We start from the raw sequence: 13,574 nt of genomic DNA on the forward strand, positions 1-13,574 counted from the left end.
CTAATGTAAGGTAGAAAAATTTGCCATAGATGAGTTCCTGGGATAAAGTTGGGCTGCAGCTGTTCTTGTGCAGTAAAAATCGCTCAGAGTATCATGAGCATTTTTCTGAGTTAGTTTTCATACTTTTATCAGTATATCATCTCCTTTGTAATAGTTATATCAAACTTAACTATAAGCCAATATCAGATGTCTGTTTTCACTAAATTATTCCATAGGTCTCCGTTTAATGTAGTTATCTGTTAGGTCAATTTCTTAATACTGCCTTTCCATTTTATGTCTTTAAAAAATAAGATCCCCAAATCAAAGAAATTGGATTCTTGGTTTGACTGTAAGCCAGGGCACATGAAGTGTTTAATATTTTGATTCTATTGCATTTCTAAATTTTTGATTTTTAATTATTTGTGATTATTTATGGAAATACAGGTAATTTTGTATTATTGACCTTAATGCAGCAAACTTGCTAAATTTACTGACTATCCTGAGCTCATTTGTAGATTCTCTGAGCTTTTCTTGCACACATAATTGTGTCATCTATGAGGAAAGACAGTGTTTATTCTTTATTTTCCTTTATTTATACTTTCTACTTCTTTTGCTTGCCTTATTGCACTCTGGTTAGGATTCACAGTGTGGTGTTGAGTAAGAATAACAATAATAGGCATCTTGGGGCTGGGAGCGGTGGCTCACACCTGTAATCCCAGCACTTTGGGAGGCTGAGGTGGGTGGATCACCTGAGGTCAGGGGTTTGAGACCAGACTAGCCAACATGGTGAAACCCCATCTCTCCTAAAAATACAAAAATTAGCCAGGTGTGGTGGCGCATGCCTGTAATCCTAGCCACTCGGGAGACTGAGGCAGGAGAATCACTTGAACTTGGGAGGTGGAAGTTGTAATGAGCCAAGATTGCAGCCACTGCACTCTGGCCTGGGTGACCAAGCAAGACTCCATCCTAAAAAAAAACAAAACAAAAACCAACAACAACAACAAAAAAACCTGGCATCTTGGTCTCATTCCTGATTTGAAGTGGAAGCCTTTCAGTATTCCACAATTAACTGTGACGTCTGCTTTCTGTATTTGTTTTGTTGTTGTTGTTGTTGTTGTTGTTTCTTTTTTATGGAGTCTCGCTCTGTCGCCCAGGCTGGAGCGCAGTGGCACGATCTCGGCTCACTGCAAGCTCTGCCTCCCGGGTTCATGCCATTCTCCTGCCTCAGTCTCCCAAGTAGCTGGGACTACAGGCGCCCGCCACCATGCCCCGCTAATTTTTTGTATTTTAAGTAGAGACAGGGTTTCACTGTGTTAGCCAGGATGGTCTCAATCTCCAGACCTCGTGATCTGTCCACCTCGGCCTCCCAAAGTGCTGGGATTACAGGCATGAGCCACCGTGCCTGGCCTGTATTTGGTTTTTATAAATGCCATTCATCAAATAAGGAAGTTGTCTTCTATTTCTACTTGACTAAGATTTCACATAATGATTAACTTTGGGATTTTCTGAAGTAGTTTTACTACTTGATATCTATCTATCTAGGTGATCATAGGACTTTTCCTCTTTATTAATATGATCAATTCTAACTGATTGCTATTTGAATGTTAATTTGTACTTTGATTCTTGGGGGAGCCCTACTTGGTGGTTATGCAATATCCTATTATAAATTGTTGAATTTGACTTGGGACTAGTTTTAAAAAAAGTTTTTTGCATCTATGTTTATGTCAGAGACTTGCCTTTGTTCTTTCTTGTAATGCCTTATCAGGTATTGGTATTAAGGTTTTGCTAGATTCATAAAATTCATAAAATGAAGATATAATTCCATTGTCTTTAGACTTTTGGGAAATCTCTCATTTTCTATTCTTTGGAGTAATTTGTGTAAAATTAAAATTTCTTAAATATTTGGAATTATGGACTTAACTATGGATTCATTTTTAAATAGATGCAAAACTATTCCAGTTTTTTATTTCTTTTTCTGCCAGTTTTGGCAAGTTGAATTTTTCTAGTGGTGGCCGTGTCTTCTAAAATTTAAAACTTATTAAAACCAAGTTGTTAGTATCTTTTAATGTCAGTAGAATCTATAGTTATGTCACGATTTCATTATTAATATTGGCAAACTATGTCTTCTTTCTCTCCGGTCTCTTTTTTTCTTGAGTTGTTTTCAAAACTACTTATATTAGTTTTTTCCAGAAATTAAAGTTTTGTTTTATTGATTTCTTCCGTATGTGTTTGTTTCCTTCATCTTTAAGTTTTGGTCTTGTGTTTATTATATTTGTCCTTCTACCTTTTTTCTTGGGTGAATTTAATGTGTGTGTGTTTTTTTAACACTTACGCTTTTAAGGGTATAAAATTTCCTTAGAGCACAACTTGAGTTGAATCTCACAATTTAAAATGTCATATTTTCATTCTCATTTAGTTAAAAGTATTATAGATTCTGATTTACATTGTGATTTCTTCTTTTACCATGAGTTATTTAGAAGTGCATTGTTTTTACTTTGTTATTGTTTTTAGACTATTTTTCAAGTAGCCACAGACTATAACTCTATAGTGGCCACCTTTTGAAATTTATTAGAACTTGAACTCTGCTTCAACAGATGGTCAATTTTGGTAAATGTTTCATTTGCACTAGAAAAGAAAGTATAGTCCACCACTGTTGATAACAATTTAATATATGTTAATTAGGTCAAGTTTGTTACTCCTGGTGGTCAAATGTTCTATATTTTTGCATACCTTTTCCTGCTGGTTCTTTGAGTTGCTGCGAGAGATGTGTTAAAATTTCCCACTGTGACTGTGTACTTATCTCATTTTTCATCTAGTTTTTTCAGTTTTTGCTTTATATATTTAGAAGCTATGCTATTAGTGCATACAAATTTAGAATTGATGTATCTTCTGGAGGATTGACCCCTTATTAATATAGAAATATTTGTCTTAATCTCATGTAATTCTTCTTGTTTTGTAGTCTGTTTTGTTTGATATTAGCATATTACACCAACTTTCTTGTGATTGGTGTTAGCATATTTATATTTTTCTATCCTTTTACTTTCAACATTCCAATGATTATATTTAAGGTGTGCTCTGGTAAACAGTATATTGTCATTTTGGTTTCTAAAATTCAGTTTGATAATATTTATCTTTTAATCAAAGTGCTTTGTCTCTGTGTTTAATGTAATTGCTGTTACATCTGGGTTTAAATTTATTATTTTGCTGTTCGTTTCCTACTTGTCACACATTTTCTTCTTTTCCACTCATTTCTTTACTGCTATATACTAAATAAGTGTTTCTGATATTCTTTTAGTGGTTACAATAGCAATTACAACATACAGTTAAAATATCATATACATTGATAATTTTATCATTTCCCTGACAATCTAAGAACCTAAAACACCTTCTCTCTACTTAGCCTCTCCTCAGTTTGTTACTATTAAAATGTATTTTAATTATCCGTATATAATATTTTAAACTGTTTAAAATATTACTATAATTTTAAGCTCTTTAAAATATTACTATAATTATTTCATACAGTGAATGTTGAATTTATTCTTACCCACATATTTACATTGTCCAATGTTTTTCTTTTCTTCCTGCATTTCTTTGTTTCCTTATGGGATAATTTTTTCTGCCTTCACTGTTTCTTTTGGTGTAGATCTTGTGACACATACTTTCAGCTTTTTTTCATTTTTTTCTGAAATGCCTTTATTTTGCCTTCTTTTAGAATTTGTTGGCCGGGCATGTTGGCTTACGCCTGTGATCCCAGCACTTTGGGAGGTCGAGGCAGGCAGATCACGAGGTCAGGAGATCAAGACCATCCTGGCAAACATGGTGAAACCCCATCTCTACTAAAAATGCAAAAAATTAGCTGGGCGTGGTGGTGGGCACCTGTAGTCCCAGCTACTCGGGAGGCTGAGGCAGGAGAATGGCGTGAACCTGGGAGGCAGAGCTTGCAGTGAGCTGAGATCACGCAACTGCACTCCAGCCTGGGCAACAGAGCGAGACTCCATCTCAAAAAAAAACAAAAAAAAATTTGTTTTCACTCAGTATGGAATTCTAGATGGGCAATTATTTTATATGAGCCCTTTGAAGATATAATTCCACTGTCTTTAGACTTTCATCATTTTAGTTGAGAAGTCAGTCATACTTTTAATGCCCTTTTTACTCTGATTGGTTTAATTTTTTTTTTTCCTCTCTATAATTTTTTTTAGCAGTTTTCCTATCAGGCACCTAGAGGTGTTTGTCTTCATCTTTATCCTGATTTCGGCTCATAGTTTTTCTTTTTCTTTTTTTTTTTTTTTTGAGACTGAGTCTCACTGTATCGCTCAGGCTGGAGTGCAGTGGCACGATCTCAGCTCATTGCAACTTCTATCTCCCGGGTTCAAGTGATTCTTGTGTGTCAGCCTCCAGAGTAGCTGGGATTGCAGGCACCCACTGTCATGCCCGGCTAGTTTTTGTATTTTTAGTAGAGATGGAGTTTCACCATGTTGGTCACGCTGGTCTCAAACTCCTGACGTCAAATGATCCACCCACCTCCACCTCTAAAGTGCTAGGATTACAGATGTGAGCCACCGTGCCCAACCCATAGTTTTTCTTTAATGTTTGAGCAATGTCTTTCATTAATTTTGAAAAATTAGTATACCAATTGCCTTTTCAAATATTGCTTCAGCTTCATTCTCTCCTCTCCAAGGGGAACTACTGCCTATCTGTTAGACTTTGCCCCATTTCTCCATCTTTCTTAAGCTCATCTCTGTATTTTTCATCACTTTTTCTCTCCATGCTTCAGTATGGTTATTTTCTTCTGACCTATTTTCTAATTCACTAATCTTTTCCCCCATGCATCTAATCTGCTATAAAAACATTTGAGTTCTAAATTAAGTTATTAAATTGACAGTTTTAAAATTTCATTTGATTATTTTACTCACAGATTCTAATTCTCTATTGTAATTCTTCAGCTATTTTTAAAATCCCCTCTGATTCTGTTTCTGTTCTTTTCCTCATAAGTTTATTTCTAGAGTTTCCAGTCATTTCTTCTATTTCCTTTATGATTGGTAATTTGTTATGGATGGCTGAATAGTGTATATGAAAAATGTAGAGATGATGAGACTAGAGATGACAAAATTCTTTTGCTCCCAAGAGGATTTACTTTTGAACCCCAAAGACAGTTAGAAAAGTGGCAGATAAAAAAACTATTCTCTGCTTAAGCCAATTCAAATCAGGATTTCGGTCCTCAGGAAGACTGATCAATTTTTGCTTCACCCTTCTCCCTGGGCAGGGATTGGTATAGGTCCAGACAGTAAATATTTTAGGCTTTATGGGCCTACAGTCTCTGTTGAAACTACTCAACTCTGTCAATATAGTACAAAAGCATCTATAAACAATACGCGAATTAATGAACGTGGCTGTGTTCCAATAAAACTTCATTTATAGAAACAGGCAATTAGCCAGAATTTTATCTCCAGACTGTAGTTTTCCAACCCTTGTCCTAGGATATAAATCTCTAGGGGTCCCGTCTCAAAACCGGGTTACTTAGCTAAGACTCCTTTTCTGTAGAGGGCCCTAAACTTTAGTTTTTGTCTCTATAGGCTGTTAAACTTCTGTTAGATTTGCTGACTTTTTCAGTCTATTGGCTTATTTTATCACTTATGAATTAGCAAATATCCTATGAGGAAATCATCACCAAATGTTGGGCTCACTTCTCTGCACTTACCCTCTCTCCAGGACCTTAGCTTCCAAGACAGTTACTTGGGTAACTCTGTGATACTTTCACAGATTTTTAAAAACTTGATCCAGCTTTTATCTTTGTTCTTAGTACAAGCAGTCTATCAGAACGAGAGGCAGATGAAGATCTTTTCTGAAATTCATATTTACCATTGCCTTAATAAAGAGGGGAATTTTTTGTTTGTTTTGTTTTGTTTTTGTTTTTGTTTTTGTTTTAAGACAGCGTCTCACTCTGTCTCCTAGGCTGGAGTGAAGTGGCGTGATCTCAGCTCACTGCAACCTCCGCCTCCCGAATTCAAGCAATTCTCCTGCCTCAGGCTCCCGAGTAGCTGGGATTACAGGCGCCCGCCACCAAGCCCAGACAATTTTTAGTATTTTTAGTAGAGACGGGGTTTTGCCATGTTGGGCAGGCTGGTCTTAAACTCCTGACCTCAGGTGATCCACCAGCCTCGGCCTCCCAAAGTGCTGGGATTACAGGCATGAGCCACTGCACCCGGCCGGAAAAAATAATCTTTATAGTGTGAGTTTTATGTCAAAGATTGACAGACCACAGTGTATACACAAAATCTAGCTGGCTGCCCTCCACCTTCAAATGACTGTTGAAATGGAATCTGTTTAGTTCTGTGTGCTGACTGTTCTTTCCTTCGTTCTTATCCAAAACAGCCTCCTTACTGATTCTCCCCGTATTCCTTATCTAAATTTTTCTCTGCATGAGAGCCAGAGTGATTCTTATAAAACATAAATGTGAGCATGTTACTTTCCCTACTTAAAACTCTTGAAAGATTCCTCATCCCTCTTAAAATATAAAAGACAAACTTTAAGGCGGCTTGTAAGGCCCTTCATGGTCTCGCCTCTTTTATCTCTCCAACCTACTTTTTCATCATTTCCCTTGCTAAAATCATACCATCTACCTGTAATTAATTGCTTTCTATTCCTTGAACTGGCCCAATTCCTCCCACCTCAGTGCCTTCGCACAGGCTCTTTCTGGGTTGTGACCTCCCTCTTGCCTTTGCCTTAAGTCCCTAGTTATCCTTCAAGCTCAGCTTAGGTTAACTGTCTCTAGGAAGACTCCTCTGAACCCTAGATATTGGCCTAGATTCAGAGTACTATGTATTTCACCCATAATATTTCTTATTCTCTGCTATTGAAAATGTCTGTGCTTACTTATTTGTAACCTCTAATCTCCCGTGAGCTTCAAGAGGCAAGGTTGTCTCCAGCCTAATCTTGAATTGTTAGCGTTGAGCACAGTGCCTGGCGCATAAAAGGCACTCAGTAATTGTTTGTGAGGGAATGAATGGATGAAATGCTTTAAATATATTTAGCAATATTTACTTTTCTTTATGATGTTTACATTCATTTGATGCTTAATATAACACTGTGAGCTGGGAAAGCAGTATTATTCCTGTTTTAAAAATGGGAAACTGGAAACAGGCCAGATGACTTGCTTGGGACTTTCCAGCATGTTTGATGGTAAATGTAGACCTCAACTCTAGGTTCTGTAGGTCTCAGGCCATGTGTTTGGATTGGGTACCATAGTTTTCCCTCACTGGATACTTTATTTCCCCTTTTACCTTCTTTTCTCTTTTATTTATTTTCCATTTTCCCTCCCCCATGACTGGCATTAAGGCTACACTGAAACAGAGATGGTAGTACTTTGATTAGTCAACAGATTTGGGGATTTTTAGAGAGCTTAATCATTCATCATTAAGCAAAACTTCTCTCTCCATGGTGACCCTGTGTTAATCTGGGCTTGGAATGCAGGGAAAAGGGTACGTATGGGGTGCTAACTCCTCCCTTTCAAGATGAAATTATCCACAGAAGTCACAGGAGTTTGTGCAAGGTCTTTCATACTGGAAAATTACTTTGTAATTTAAATCTGTGATTTAGACCCAGCTTGTGAGTCCTTATAATTAGATAATTGTAAATGACTTTAAAACTATGTATGATGCTTGGGAGATCAGAAATGGACGTCAGGTTAGCCACCTTGTCAGATTCCTCAGCTGTTGACAGTGGGATTATACATTCATTTAGTGTGAAAAGGAAGAAGTTTGTATGTAAAATTAATAATATAATGAGTGGAAACAGTATTCTCTGTGGTCCGTTAAAGGAAATAAGGCTGATTGGACTTTTAAATAGTTTACCACTAACTTCCTTTTTGAAATCACTTAAGACCGATGCATATCTTTTTGTGTGTTTGTGTGGAGTTGGGGGAAGCTACACATTTTTGTCCTTTTTCTATGAATTCTGTACCATAGAGTATGCTAGGGTCAGTTAAGTTGTAGAGAGCAGTACTTGGAGAATAATGAAGCTGGATGATGGTTCAATTGTTTTCTAAAAATTGGCTCTTGAACGTTACATGTGGAGGACTCTGGTCCAGGCGAGAGACAGAAATGGAAAGCTTAGATTGAGAGGCCAGGAAACACTGATTTTCCTGGCCCCTGTTCTGGCTTGGCTGGAAAGCTTTAAGAGCATTTTTATTCATACCTTTCAGGTAGCATTCTTTTCAAGTGGATGACCATGGAATCAGAGAAGATCTCAGAGAAGCAGGAGGAAATTCTTTCTATCCTGGAAGAAAAATTTCCTAACTTGCCTCCAAGAGAGGACATCATCAACGTCCTACAGGAGACCCAGTTCAGTGCTCAGGGTGAGTGACTCTGTCCCCAGCTCTCTCGTCCCTCCCGAGTAGGGATGGTTTGTGGCATGGAGTATCATCAGACCTGAGAAGGTATATTTGTTTCTTTCTTTGTTTTTTATGCAGTCTCGCTCTATCCCCCAGGCTAGAGTGCAGTAGTATGATCTTGGCTCACTGCAACCTCCACCTCCCGGGTTCAAGCGATTCTTGTGCCTCAGTCTCCCAAGTAGCTGGGATTACAGGCATGCACCACCACAGTCAGCTAATTTTTGGCATTTTTAGTAGAGGCAGGGTTTGACCATGTTGGCCAGGCTGGTCTCGAACTCCTGGCCTCAAGTCATCCACCTGCATTGGCCTCCTAAAGTGCTGGGATTACAGGTGTGAGCCACCACGCCTGGCTGAGAAGGTACATTTGAATGTGTTTCACCTTCTTCCTATTGCTTGTGCTGGTGGAAGGTTTTCAGGCATCTAATGTTGGCTGTCCTGGAAATAGACAGCTTGTACTGTGGCCTCTCCTCTGAGGCCTTTGTGTCTGGATGTGTGGTTAATTCATGTGTCTAGTGCACATCTCAGGTGCATTATTACATGCAATCCTTATGCTGATAGGATTCTATTTTGAGAAGATGGAAGGAGCAATATCAAGCACAATGGGATTTCATAATTCAATTAGTTTGAGAAGGAAATGAGTGAGAAGATGGCTATGTTGATGAAGCTGTTGTGAGAGTCTAGGCTTTGCCAGGACAGTGAATTTCCTGGATCAACTGTTTTACAATAACAAAAGGCTATAATTCACTGGATACCTACTGTATACAGGTTTTGATGGCATAGCTTGGCAAGGATGTTCTTGCTGAATCCTCCTCATGACAACCCCAAGAGTCAGTGCTTTGTCATCCCAGTCTGCAGGTGAGGGAGGACACTGAAGTGCAGAAAGCCTTCATTGCTTTCCCAACATCAAATACACACAGCCGGCAGGTGGCCAGGCAAGGCCTAAACGCAGCCTATATGTCTCTAAGATGTAAACATTAAATTACATAACTTTCTCTCTTAGTTCAGTAACCCCATCTCCAGGGGCAGGAGGGGCAGAGCCTGAGGCAAAGTGGTCTATGTGGGAGGTGGTTCCAGTCAACACTGACAGGGGAATGGAATGCTTCAGCAAGCAAGTTGGCTCCATGGGAAACCAGAGCTTAATCCCACCAGAGACCATGAGAAAGAGTGTAAACTCGTACTTCAGGGTTGTCCCACCTGAGGGATGCAGTGGTGTGCTCATCTGGGCTCCAGGAACTGATGGTTACATGTTCAGGAATTTTTTGAGTTGGGCGATGTTGGATTGGTAGCTTGAGATCAGCCATGATAGGAGTATTTAGATCCCTGAAATTGACAAACACTGCAAATCAGGATTTGTTACTGGCCATTAAACGTTTACCAGCAGTCCACTGGAAGAGTGTGGGCTACTTCTCCAGCGTAGGCTCTGATGGCCAAGGAAAGCCCTCAGGAAAAGAGAGGCAGGTGCTGGTGGTGGAGCATCATGCTGGGTGCACTGGGATGGGAAAGTTTGAGGAAACGGGGTGGGGCCTTTGCAGTGTCCATTGCATCTTCTGTTACCTATGCATAGATGTTCGTGTCCGTGTGTGTATGCTGCACAAGGGAATGCGTTTTGTCATTCATTTTCACAATGACACCAAACTTTTAATGTCACAATGTCTTCAATAAATCATTTTATGCTGCATTGTGAAAGATTGTGGCTTTTCAATCTTTGAGTCAAAGAAAAATATTTAGTGCCTGTCTGTTTCCCCATGTGATTGACAGAGTGTTCTAAGTGGGTAGTGCAAGCAGTGGTATCTGAAGCCTTAACATACGTTTGGGAAGGATGCAGTGCTTTACCAGGCTTTATTACAGATCTTCCTCCCAAGAGAGTAGGCCTAATCAGACGTAATAATGTAGCGTGAGAATTAAATGTCGAGCCAGATCCTTTGCTGCTTTACTGTGATAGATTTCATTGAGTTCCATTGGTCATCTGACTACAACTATGCAGTTCTGGATAATTTAGCCATTCTGGATTATTACTCCCATTAATTAGGGAATTTAATAACTCCTATTGTCAGAGCCTATTACGAGGGTAAGCAACTTAATTAAGATAGTCTTATAAGTCACATTTATAAAGTGCATTTTGAATGAAATGATACTAGAAAACATGGGGGCTTACCTAAATGCAGCCTGAAAGCCAGTTTTGGCTTTGTTTGGTATTATTTAACTAGTTTGCATGGTGATGCTAATTTTTCTTCATTTCTCCACCTCCACCAATTCATTCCCTGCCTTTGTCTGCTCTGGGGCTCCAGAAGTGGACCCCTAAGTATTTAATCTTATGGGCTCCCACAACACTGGCTTCTGGTTGGGTTTGACCAATGGGAAGAGTTAGGAACAGGTAGGGATGGGGGCAAGGAGAAGAATGAGACTGTAGTTGATCTTCCCTGCCTTTTTCCTGCTTAGGTGGAAGTTTCTGCAGCCAGTCTTCTCCAGTTACAGATCTCTGTTTTCTTTCTGGGTCCCTTTGCTAGTCTCTGGATGCCTCATTATCTTTTATTCACTTTCTCATCCAGCCCACATCTGTGTAAGTGTCCTGCCATTAACACATCTTCTTTTGCAGCAAAAGAGGTGCATTTTTCCTGTTGGGATCCTAACTGATGCAGACGTGATGTGATTATTGCCTTAGTGTGTGTGTGTGTGTTTATTGTGGATAAAAGTGACATTTGAGGGGAAAAGAATGAAATTTACAGAATAAATTCTTAAAAACATCCCTTGATATTACAAAAAAAAAATCCCTCAAGTATAACATAGTGTTTTTTTTTCCTGTCATCCACAGGTTTAAGTATTGAACAGACAATGTTGAAAGATCTAAAGGAACTGTCAGATGGAGAAATAAAAGTGGCCATTAGTACTGTGAGCATGAACCTTGAGGTAAGGGTGGGAATGCTTTTTTAGCAATGATTAATTTCCCACAATTGCAGTCTGAGCAACTGGAATGTAACTCTCTCCATCGGATAAGTCCATGGTAGTCCTTTGCTTCTTTGTGATACATTTGACTTGGAATATAATGGCAGGTTATTATTTGGGTGAAAACACTATGCTAAGTCAATGAAAAATGCCAAACCCGGATTCTCAAGATGAATGCTCTTTCATTCATCTCAGTAAAACAAAACCTAAAACACAAACAGTCAGATGTGGGTGTATATTTAACCTGTTTAATAGCAATTATGGTATGTGTGATTAGGTTCACTTCCATATTTTCTGTGTACCACCCTGTATTGTTCATAGAACTTTTCTTAAAAAAAAAAAAAGAAAAGAAAAAAAAAACAAGTTGTCTTTTGATCTTCAAAACTATTTGAATGCATGCCATTTTGGTAATCAATGGCGACAACTCAAGTATTAATTAACAAGGAACCTCCTTCCAATCTGTTAACTGAATGGCTCAGAGTGAATGCTACTTTTGTCTTTGCGTGTTTCCTTGGTGAATTATCTTTTGTCTACTTTGGGAGTTTTCAGTGACTTATACGTTAATCTTAATTAACCTAACTAATGGGAACTATATTTTACAGAGGCACATTTGTGCATTTGTAGAAGTCTGTGTATTTCTTTACTGTTGTATTGTCTTTATCAGGTTATCTACATTTGGTTGGGCACTTAGCTCACAGGTCAAGTTTATGGAGATAAAATATGCTCTATAGGAATTTGTCTTTTGGTTTTTAGAATTGTATGTTGCTATTCTTTTTTTTTTTTTTTTTTTGAGGTGGAGTCTTGCCCTGCCACCCAGGCTGGAGTGCAGTGGCACCATCTCGGCTCACTGCAACCTCCACCTCCTGGGTTCAAGTGATTCTCCTGCCTCAGCCTCCTGAAGTAGCTGGGATTAAAGGTGCCTGCCACCACTCCTGGCTAATTTTTGTATTTTAGTAGAGACAGGGTTTCACCATGTTGGTGAGGCTGGTCTTGAACTCCTGACCTCAAATGATCTGCCTGCCTCGGCCTCCCAAAGTGCTGGGATTACTGGTTGAGCCACCACACCCAACCTATTCTTTTCTCATGGAGATGTTAAGTATATCAATGTGTATATTTCTCTGGAATAGCAGGTACTCCTGTTGGTGTCTACATCCTCAGAAAACCCAAGAGCAAGCCAGGTGCTTTCTTTTCTGTGATCTTTTTGTCAAATTTATTTCCAGTTCATAAGCATTATAATTCAGCTTATAAATCTGTATGAAAACTGAGGCAGACTGTGACGTTTGGTGGCACCTCACAGTTTACAGAGCATGTTCTCATTTTATGCACTTGATAAACTGAATCAACTGTTTCTATGGACTTTCAGATTGATAAATGCTCCATATGATTAGTTATTGATGTGAATCAATTCAACAAATATATTCAGTTTGTGATATAGTAACTATATAATCACCATCAATTAGAACTCTGCTTTGTGCCTAAGAACCCAAGGAAAACAGGGATCTTGCAAGGGTCAGTAGCTCTAAGAATCATTTCTACTAGTTCAAGCCTTAGGGTTTTCTTTCTCTGTTCCCCTCTCCTCTGTCTTCCTTCATTTAATGGCATCTTATTAGGTTTTAAATGCTTTGTTTGGAATTCCTTCCCAAATTAACATAGAATGTCTTGTAATTGCTTAGGGAACTGTCTGTAATTAGCAAATTATTTTAAGGCTATTAATATTACAGACTTACTGTAGCTTTAATATACCTCCCTTTATATTATAGGGGTATGCAAATTGCTTTGTCAGATGTGTTAAACTGTAAATGCCTATCAAGCAGAATAAGTGATAAAATAATCATCTTAATCTTGAAAGTAATTTACAGAGGTCCAGTAATTAATCAGGTGTTTAAGCACATCTCTGGAAGTATTACATGATCCTGGAGGAAAGGAGAAGGATATTTGTATATAATAAAGAAGGGTACACAGTTTAAACTCTCATTGGCTGAATGAGAACTTTTCACTTTTGCATAATGGGGATATTAAAGATGACTGAGAAGTGGAAAAAAAAAAACCTCCTTAGTAACATCCTGTATCTTCCTTGAAAGAAAAAATGCAAATCAGTTATCCAATCTGTCTGCTGGAAAAATTCCCAAGTTAACATCAGAGTTTAATTTTCTCTGTAGATTGTCCTGTGATGCAGTGGTATTTTCCCACTCCCTACTCATATTTGATTATATTTCAGCATTCCTTTCTCATTCCCATTCACCTCACTTTAAAAAATATTGAC

The 13,574-nt window shown here is 38.4% G+C and overlaps 1 protein-coding gene across 6 annotated transcripts in view; it reads left to right on the top strand.

The window, feature by feature from the left end:
- The window catches only part of PRUNE2 (prune homolog 2 with BCH domain), a 297,985-nt gene that overhangs the window by 71,395 nt on the left and 213,016 nt on the right, over positions 1–13,574 (top strand). For all 6 annotated transcript variants that reach the window (XM_030809666.1, XM_030809689.1, XM_030809702.1 and 3 more), the window contains exons 5-6: positions 8,180–8,332; positions 11,181–11,275. In XM_030809666.1, the coding sequence (XP_030665526.1) occupies positions 8,180–8,332; positions 11,181–11,275 (248 nt within the window). The remainder of the gene's footprint in view (positions 1–8,179; positions 8,333–11,180; positions 11,276–13,574) is intronic.

Source organism: Nomascus leucogenys, chromosome 1a, assembly GCF_006542625.1.
Source record: "Nomascus leucogenys isolate Asia chromosome 1a, Asia_NLE_v1, whole genome shotgun sequence".
In the NCBI taxonomy this organism is placed as follows: Eukaryota; Metazoa; Chordata; class Mammalia; order Primates; family Hylobatidae; genus Nomascus; species Nomascus leucogenys.